Source organism: Gossypium hirsutum, chromosome D03, assembly GCF_007990345.1.
Source record: "Gossypium hirsutum isolate 1008001.06 chromosome D03, Gossypium_hirsutum_v2.1, whole genome shotgun sequence".
Classification (NCBI taxonomy): Eukaryota; Viridiplantae; Streptophyta; class Magnoliopsida; order Malvales; family Malvaceae; genus Gossypium; species Gossypium hirsutum.
The window spans coordinates 53,143,524-53,154,201 of record NC_053439.1 but is presented as its reverse complement, the minus strand read 5'-3'; the positions used below and the strand labels follow the sequence as shown (position 1 = coordinate 53,154,201).

Below are 10,678 nucleotides of genomic sequence, written 5' to 3'. Positions count from 1 at the left end.
TTTTCTCTCTTTTGCTAAAGATTACATGTTGTTAGCCTTGTCGGAGTTGAATGCTTGTTGTAGGCTTGATATTGTGATCTTGTAGTTGAACATTTGATGATGTGGAGCTCTTTATCGGACTCTAAAGTCCCGTGGTTTTTACCCTTAATTTAGAGGGGTTTTCCACGTAAAAATATCGGTGTCTCTATTTATTTTGTACCAGTTTGTTGTGGTTGAATTAGTTGATTTGTGGTTGATTAAGGTTGCTAGAGAACATATCTTGTGCTATTGTGCTTGCCATAATTTTTACAGGAGTTATAAGGAGAGAAAGAACACCGGTTGTGCTTTCGCTTTGTTTCGGTTGTTCGGTTTCTTCCCAACATTATTATGGGTCTATTTTATACTTTTCATCTATGAAAATATCTTACAAAAATTGAGAAATTAATTTAATTGGGTTATATCCAAATCGTTAATTTGAAAATTAATAGTTTCACCATTTATATGAAATGAATCAACAAAAAATCAATGGTTCAAGCATTTATATACAACAAAATAGAAAAATTCAATAATTTAAGTTGACGCGTTTATCAATAACTGAATCAACTTCTCAATTTTCACAAATAAAACTAGAGCTTGAGGAACTAACTTCTTGACTTTTGTTATAGCAATTAAGTTATGCAAGGTGTTGGGACAAACTATGATGGTGGTTCACATTGTGTATGGTGTTGTAAGCTACTAAAGTTGGAGGTTTAGGTTGTATAAAGAAGTTAGGAGAGTGTCGTGGCATGGTGATTGTATTATAAGTAGTTGAGCTCTTCTATGTGTCTTATTTGGTGCTGGAGGTAGGTATTTATAGAGGGAGGTTAGCTTGTAATTAGTCTCGATCATTAAGCATTCATAGGTGCAAATGATTGAATGGTGGATTGTCAGCTAAGAATACTATCGGAGTTTATATGAGATGACTAGCGAAAAATGTTAAATATGATAAGGTGACAGGTTAATGGGTGCTAGTTGGTGCTTTTCCCCCTATATCATCCAGGGATTGTAAAAGACCAACTATGTGACATGGCATTCGGCGGACTAAGCTCTTGGCAAGGTCGAACTTCGTCGAATTATATCTTCATCTTCTTGCGTTGGATGGTATGGCAAGGGTTTGACTTAATTGCGTATAACTATTGCCCCCTAGATTAAAGAGATTATTAAGTGACTTAGGTTTAGCGAATCTTTGGTGAGGCTTTAGAAGTTCTGGACATCAAAAATCAATTCTCTGAATCATCGTGCCTCTTCATTGATTGTTCTTATTAGACAGCTCAACTCTAATTGGGGTTTTTGAAACAACACTGTTTCGTTGTCACAATTGTTTCCTTTTGTGGTTCATTTTAGTCCCGTTGTGGATCTGAAACTTTTATTTGCTTCTACTTTTTCTTTGCACTTGCTCTTTTTCTTCTTTTATTGTCTTTGGTCGAAAAATTCCTTTTTTATTTCTTGTTTTTTCATTCTTATCATTTTGTTCTTTAGAATGGATGTCAATTTTTTGAAATTCCACACAGAGAATGTTTTGGTGGCTAGGGAAGAACGATCTTGTTCCACTATCATTGCAGGAATGATAATAATGTTGAAACTCCAATGTCTTAAACATCCTCATTACAAATAGTTCTTAGTTACATCAGGGACACATCCAATAAGCGATGTTCTGGCTAATGGAAGATGCTTCTATCTTCCTTTACACCTATTGGAAGCGAGTTCACTTACCTCTTCATCCTTGGTTTGTCGAGATGCTATATTTGTACTACATTTCTTCTGGACAATTATCAAAGAACTTTTGGCACTTACTAGTATTGTACTTTTTAGCTTGTCAAAGGAGTTTATAATCACCTTCTTCGGTCAAATTTAGGAACATGTTCACCCTAACTTCGAAGCATCTCTTTGCATCGGTTATTTTGAACCACAAGGGAATCATAAGCCTGAGGTGAACAAGTTCCTAAAAAATATTATTTTTTATCCCCAGAAAATAAGAGTTTGCCCCACTCATGAGTAAATAGTTCGTAGTAGTCTCATTATACCATACATTTTTATTAGTATATCCAGATAATAGGTAGGAGCATAAATTGAAACATTCTAAAACTACACAATTAATAGTTATTAAATTGATAGCATTACATAAAAACATTCCTCCTAAAGTAATTGTTAATACGAATAATAGAATCTCTGCTATATATATTTCTATACATTCTTATAGAAAATAAGTTGGAGATTTTCCCTTTCTTATCAATTTGATCCTCCCTTTGTTTACAAGACTTTTGGCTTCTTCACTTGGTGAAGACTTCGTCGAGAATCAATTCTATCATTTAAGATTAGGGTAGCTAATATTTAATGAGGTGTAGTCCCTAAATAATTTTTGAAGATTTTTTCTTGGAAGGTGTAGACCGAATGATGTGACTTCAAAAGAATTGACTTTGTTTGACAATGTAAATGGCAAAAATGAAAGGGTAAAGTTGCTGCTCCGTCGTTGAAATTATGGAAATGATGAATGATAAGCTTTTACAATATCATTTGGTCTTGGTGTTTGGTCCACCTTAGTGATGATAATGGATGGAATCTTGATCTCTTGTTCATGATGATGATAGTTCTCTAAAAGTAAAGACATAGCTTTTTGTTTAATTTTTCATGGACAACGTCAATTGTCATAACAATTAAGTTATACAAGGCATTGTGATAGACTACAATAGTGGTTCACGTCATGTATGGTGTGAAAAGCCACTAAAATTTTAAAGTTTAAGTATAAAAAGAATTTGGGAGAGAGACATGGTAAGGTGATTATATTATAAAAAAGAAAAGGCTTTGATATCATAAGAGGTTTTTAGAAAAAAAAAAAAGATAGAAAGTTGTTCTAGATAATGAAAAACACTTGTATATATAGGTGATTTACAAATAAGATAAAATTTTCAAATTATACAAAAATAAACCAAATAACTAAAAATAGGAGAAAACTAAGGGATAGCTACATAAAAAATAATGACCAACAAAACTAAATAAGAAATGGTCTTTCATTAATAGGAGGAAGGTTGGCTTGGCGTGAGTCCTAATAATCAAGTTCTCTACTCTATAGGTAGAGATGATAGAGTGACAAATTGTCAATTAGGAATACTATTGGAATGAATGTGAAGTGATTACACGGAGAGATGTGATAGATTGATAAGTGTTAGCAAGTATTATTCTCTATATATCTTCTAAGGATGATATGGACCCATTATACATAACATGACAATCGACCAAATTGAAACTAAGCTCTTAGCGATTTCAATCTTTGCTGAAATACAATTTTATTATAAATCGTATTTAAATTTATTTATATTTAAAAATTAATATATAATTTTTTTTAACAATAAAATGAAATTGAGCTACTTAAAAAAATATCATATTGTAGGTGGATCAAGGACGATTATAGTACATACCAATATAGACTGCCTATTTTTTGCTATTGAAAGTATTGAAACAAAAATAATTTGCCATTGAAAGCTACTTTTTTCCCCCTTTTTTGTTCGGTTGCTTGAGTTGCCATTGTCAAATATTATCTCTTTTCTTTTTAAATGACTATTCAACTTATATATTTAACTTTTAAGCAAAACTATTTAAAATGATATTAATTAGATAAAAATCATTAAGTTCAAGAAAATTAAATTAAATTTATGAAATAAATAATTTTAAAAAAAGTTCATATTTATTATTATCAAACAAAAAAAAGTATTTATTTTGTCGAGACCAGGTGTCCATCACCGATCCGAAATTCATCATGAAAAACTCCCTTATATACATTTCTAAATTCCCTCTTTAGGGATACGAGATCTTTTTCTTCTCTGCTTCTTCACCAGAACACCCTCCCCTCTTTTTTCCACTACTGATGATATTGTATATCAATAAATTCTAAAAATATTCAAATATATATAGATATCTAAATCTAGGACTAGATATCTTATATGGAAGAAAAAGGGGAAAAGGTATATCCACACATAAAAGTAGAATAAAATGAAAAGGAAAAAAGGGGAACAGGAAAAGTAGTTGGATGGAAAAAGAAGAAAGGTTATGTCATCTTCTTCCACCACTTGCTTTGCCTTTATAAAAGAGATCCACTAACCAAAACCCTTTTTTCTTTTGTGCACACATCAATGGTGTTTAACCAATGAAAACAAAATCAAGTTTGAGTTCCACATTGCAGTAAAGCAGATCTAACTCAAATCACTTCACCACATTATCTAAAGGAATCGATTCCTATATCAAATGAATTTAAAAATTATGATCTGATAGAAAGCTTTTCTATTCTATCCCTCCCATTTGCTTGCGCATGGGACTTTTCCAACGTAATACCATGTTTCTTGTCTGCTAATTACACTGCCTTTCAACTCCCCATGGATTATTTTATTTACTCTCATTCCAATTTAAAAATTCGATGAATTTATTCAAATTTAAGTTTAATTTAATCTGATTTATCATAAAATTAACTACTTAAACTCATTCTATTCGAATTTGAAATAATTTCAATTTGAAATTATCTAAATAACATGAAATGAATCAAACCACGATGAAGACAAACTGGCAGATTGTGGGCTTGGCCTTAAAAATGGTAGATTTGTCATTTAATCTCTTAATTTTTTATGAATTACATATTAATATAATAATAAAATTGAACTTGAAGCAACTTTCTAGTTTCACTGAGTCAAATCTAAAATGATCTAAACTTGAAATTATTTATCATGTAATAATCAAACTTCAAACCCAAATGAAGAACTCGAATAGATGCAACCATGACCCAAAAATTCCCAAAAATTTTAAAGTTTGAAATTACTTGATTCGAATTTATCCGGGTCTTTTACAAAATTATTATAAAAAAATAAAAAATAACTAAAATATTATAATTTTTTTATTTACCAAAATATTATAAAAAAATTTATTTACCAAAATATACAAAAAAAAACCTGACACAACCTGATCAGGCCAATCACATTGGCGGCACCAAAGGTGCCAATGTGATTGGCGGCACCAATGGTAAAATATTAGTTAAGGGTAGTTTCAAAGACCTGACATGCAAATTTACTATTTTAAATTTTGAAAATGAATTGATGCTGCTGTGCGTGTGGGGCCACTAAAATTAAAATGTGGCTAATTACCTTTTAAGTCCTCCTTATTTATTATTTTCTTTTCATTCCCCTTCAACTCACTTTTTTATTTAATAAACAAGCCCTCAACTTATTTTTGTAGTTAAATAAGCTCTTAATCTATGATTTTTACTCATAAAAGCCTTTTATTTTATTATTAAAGTAAATATATTTTACCTAAAATAAAGCTATTTAAAAAAGTATAAACTAATTCGCATTTTATGTATTATTTTGATAATTTGATGAGAATAGTTTATTTAAAAAATTTACTAAATAGAGTTATTAAGAGTATATAATATAATTATAATTTATTTTTTCTATTTGGGTTACATTTATGGGTGATCAGTTTTATTATTACTTCTGGTTTTTCAATAAGGCATGCCTGGTATTTCTATTAATTTTTTTAATTAAATCTAATATTAGTTAAGTGATAATTAAGATACTTAGAATTCTAATTAAGTAATAACTCTATTTTAATTTAATAAACTATTCTCATTTAATAACTCTATTTTCATTTAAAATATAAAATTTACTGAAATATAAAATTTGTTGCTTCATAATATCTTAAGAGACTATTTTAATTAAAATAGTCTAACATGTGTATGTTATAAGTCTATTAAGAATATATTAAATTTATAAATAGATAAAATAGTTTATGTTTCCGTTATTTTTTTTCCTTTTGATTTAATATTAGTTAAGGGAATATATTAAATTTATAAAATTAAAATAGTTTAATTTAATTTTTTTAAAATTAAAATAGAGTTATTAAATGAGAATAGTTTATTACATTAAAATAGAGTTATTAAATTAAATTATTTTAATTTTATAAATTTAATATATTCCCTTAACTAATATTAAATCAAAAGGAAAAAAATAATGGAAACATAAACTATTTTATCTATAAACATAAACTATTAAATTTAATAAATTAAAATAGAGTTATTAAATAAAAAAGTGAGTAGAAGGGGAATAAAAAGAAAATAATAAATAAGGAGGGTTTAGAAGGCAATTAGCTATATTTCAATTTTAGTGCGCACAGCACCAGCAATTAACTTTCAAAATTCAAAATGGTAAATTTGCATGTCAGGTCCTTGAAACTACTCTTAACTAACATTTTAGTCCTTTGGCACCATTGGTGCCGCCAATGTGATTGGCCTGATCAGGCTGTGTCAGGTTTTTTTTTCTGTTTTTTGTTTTTTTGGTATATTTTGGTAAATAAAAAAATTTATAATATTTTGGTAAATAAAAATAAAGTTATAATATTTTGGTTATTTTTTATTTTTTTATAATAATTTTGTAAAAAACCTGAATTTATCCACACCAAATTTGCAATATTGGTAATCCCATGTTACTAGTCTTTGTAGTCTAAAAAATATAGTCAAATAGGTTGCCTACTAAAATAATGGGTAGATTTGTCATTTTTGGGTTTGTAGGCTTAGAAGTTGTAGGCTTAGAAGTTTGACGACCCAATTTATTTTGGGTTTTTTCTAAATTCTAGGTAAATTATAATTTCTGCCCGGCTTATGAAGAATTTTTTAGAATCTAAATTCGTGGTTTGTATGGTTTTAGCCTGATTCAATAAGGGCATAAATTAACTGCCCTGATGACTCCCTTCATATCAGTATCGTAATCAATTTTCGATCCAATTAGTTTAACTGGTTAATTCAGTCTGGTTCAGACAACCATACTTATGAACTGATAAAAAATTTTCATACTTCATCTCACAACGAAATGTTTTTGAATAGTTATATCGAAAGAATATAATATTTTTTAAAGAGTGTTACGAAATAACACATCTAATCTCCATTTAGATGTTACATTAATTGTAATTTTATATTCCCTATGTAAAGACTACTTTCATATCATTTTCATTGATATGATTTGATTATTTATTATTTTGTTGCATCCTAAAGGCATAATAAAAGTCTGTAAGATAAATTATTTTCATATCTAGAAATTTTAATTTTGTCTAATTGATCAGTCTAATTGATAGGTCAAACAAAAATTGTCTATCGATAATAATAAGTGTTGGATGTAGTGATAAAGTATATTGCACTTTAAAAGAGAGAACAATAATTCGAACCTTAAAAATATTATTATTGAAAGAGACAGATACGAATCTCAAATATGCACAATAAAACATAAATGAAAAATATAAAACAAATGTATACCGATACAAACCTAAAGAAATTTTAGACGAAGAGAAATATTTAAGGGAAACATTCATAATCAAGGTTTATTTACATTTCCTTATTAACAGCAAGTACAAATTCTTGTTTCTTTTTTTTTTCATTCATGAAAAACACCCACAAACATCACATCCCCATAATCAAAAGCATTCAAAGCATTTTACACAAAAGCCATAAGCAAACAGTTTCAAAGTTTCAAATTTTTAAGCATAATCTTCTGAAGCTGGGGCGGCAGAATATGACCCAATGAAAACATCACCATAAATCAACCCAGCTAACCCACCACCAACCAATGGACCAACCCAATAGATCCAATTATCAGCAAAGTTCCCACTGACTACAGCTGGTCCAAAAGAACGAGCTGGGTTCATTGAGCCACCACTGAATGGACCAGCGGCTAAGATGTTAGCACCAACGATGAAACCAATGGCGATGGGTGCTATGATTCCTAGAGAACCCTTTTTGGGATCAGCTGCGGTGGCGTAGACGGTGTAGACTAAGGCGAAAGTGATTACGATCTCCATTACAACACCTCCGACGGCACTCATTCCTGAAGCGACACCGTGGGTTGGTACACTCTGCAAACATATTTAATACATTGAAAATTAATAATAGGGTCCAAATATGCGTTTATGAATCGAGTTAGACTATTTTAAAGTCCGATTTCAAAAAATTTATAAACTCGAGTTTAAGCTTAGTTTGTTTAGATCCACTCAAATAGTCTATTTTATTCTTTAAGTTAAAAATGATTGAACTAGGCCGGATTTGAAAAATATAAACCTAAACCTTGTCTAAAAAGAATTAAGTCAACCTAGTTGCTAAACTTATGCACGCTTCTAATTGTAAATTGAGAATGTCATGGTTTTGAGTCTAGTCAATCTAGATAGAATCCATTTAGATTTTAAGGTTTTCTAATCATTCCGGTTGAGATCTTTAGGGTTAAAGTTAATTTTGAACATTTTGGGTTCATGTTATTTTGAGTTTAGGTTATTTAGGTTTCAAGTTTGGGTTTTTCGAGTCTGATCATTTAATATTCTAATCATTTTAAGTTTTGTTCAGGTCATTTTGAGTTATGTGCTAAGGTTATTTTGAGTTCAGATCGTTTTGGGTTTCGAGTGATTTTGGAGGTCAATTTCAAGTTTCGAGTTTAACATGTTCGGGTTGTAGACTTTTTATGATCAAATCGAATTAGATTATCCCTTACCAATCCGTTGGTAACAAACTGGAGAAGAAGGCAAGCAACAATTGAGCCAAGGCATTGGGCAACCCAGTAGAAAAGGCCGGTCAAGATGGTGATGTTTCCTCCGATGGCCAAACCAAAGGTGACGGCTGGGTTCAAATGACCACCTGAGATGTTGGCTGCAATGGCTACCCCAACAAACAACGCAAATGCATGAGCTACCGCTATGGCCACCAAGCCTGGTGGGTCTAGTGCTGCATCCGACGTTAGCTTCCCTATAAAAAAAAAGTTAAAAATCAAATGATTAATTTTTTGTTGTTGAAATATTTAAATATTGAAAACATGATAATATTTATATCGTAATTAATTGTGATAGCATTTATTGTTAATATTTATAATTGTAATGAACATGATTGACTGAAAACATGTCCAGAACTAAAATTTAACTTCTCAATAATAATAGTTTATGGTGTACTATTAAATTTCTAAGTCCTACTTAAAAGTAGAACAATAATTTTAGATATCGAAATCAAGTGAATGGAACAGAACAAGCATTTACTACTATTCACCCATTCACCTGTAAAATTTATCTATATACCCTTGTTATTTTTAGTTAATTTTTTAAACAATTCACACACCTTTGATAGGAGTAAATCATTGTCATGTCATGCACACACCACGAAATAAGCTTAAGATGAACACCTATAACCAATAAACCAAACACTAAACTAGATTTTTAATTAATTTTAAGTCTTAAAATGATTATTTTGACACACTCTTACCGTAAGCAATAGCTGATCCAACACCAGCAAACACAAAAAGCAAAGTAGCAATGAATTCAGCCAAATAAGCCTTGAGAGACCCAACACTAAAAGAATCACCAATGCTACCAAAAGCTATCTTCACCATTTTTTTTTCTTCGGCTTCTACAACACAAGTAAGGAACTCCTATTTGTGCCTATATCTACACCTTTGCTTTGGGTGAGTTTACATTAATGAAGAAGCTATTTATATATAGCTTAACACCCACCAGTAGGTTAAAAAAAATGTATATAGCCATCGCCGGCACCGACCATGGGCCTACATGGTTGAACTGGCATAACATGATTGGCAAACTGACCAACCGCCTTTTGTGATAATTTATACGAATTATGAGCATAAGACAACTATATTAACTAGTAATTTATGAAGAAATAGACAATGTTTTTTTTTAAAATAACTCTATAGGATAAGTATGCTTATGATGGAATATTATGAATTGTATGCTTTATCTACATTATTGGTAGAGGTTTGATGTCATTATCTTAACAAGGTGATTTTTTAAATGGAAAATGGCTTTGTTGTTGGTAATGCAATGATTATGTGTTTTAAAAAATGGGATTTTGTCTGGGTTTGAGTCGCGTTAGTCACGTTGTTATTAGGGTTTTGTTTTCTTTTCGTAATAACAAAAATGGACTATTTTATGTATTAATTTAGCTATTGAAGAGGAATCTGTAATTATGATGTTGGTTTAATCAATAAAGTTTAATTTTATTTATATCATATTATGATATGGTGGAAAATTTATATAATTAATATGTTTATTAAAAATTTATGTTAAATTAAATGAAGTGTTTGTTAAAATAGTAAAGTTAAATATTTAAAATTTATTATATCATAGGTTCAGATCTCGTTATATTATAGTTTTAAATAAAAACATTCTTATAATAATATAATTTACTTTGTATCTAGAAAAGTATTTTAATCATTTTCCGATCGAGTTGGTGACTGATTGATTTATAATATCAACTCAATTGGAAGTTTAAATGTAAGTCACAACTACAATGTAGGTAAAAGTAAAAAATTTATATTAAAAATATTTGCTTTTAAAATTGATTTAATGATGAATTTAGGTGGGGTGGTAATGAATTTGTATTTAATTACTATTAAATATACATGTTCGATCCTTGAATTTATAATTTATAATTGTTTTATTTAAAGATGATATAAAAGCATGAAAAGAAAAAAGCGTTATCATAATAATATTAATTATTATTGAAAAAGTTATTTTGTTATACATTTTAATTTTATTATGCGAATTTTATTACCTCCATCAAGTTTACATATTTCGCATATTATTTACATATTTCGCATATTATTATTAATTATTTTTAAATTATATATTTTAGTTTTATTGT

General features: G+C 29.4%; 1 protein-coding gene across 1 annotated transcript; it reads right to left on the bottom strand.

Moving 5' to 3' along the window:
• Nucleotides 1–7,341: 7,341 nt before the first annotated feature.
• On the bottom strand, nucleotides 7,342–9,524 carry LOC107932296 (probable aquaporin TIP-type). Its single transcript, XM_016864263.2, has 3 exons — nucleotides 9,284–9,524; nucleotides 8,526–8,776; nucleotides 7,342–7,899 (listed from the first exon to the last, which is right to left on the bottom strand). Exons 1-3 carry the CDS (start codon nucleotides 9,408–9,410, stop codon nucleotides 7,525–7,527), a joined length of 753 nt encoding a protein of 250 aa, XP_016719752.1. The 5' UTR covers nucleotides 9,411–9,524; the 3' UTR covers nucleotides 7,342–7,524.
• Between the last annotated feature and the right edge of the window lie 1,154 nt (nucleotides 9,525–10,678).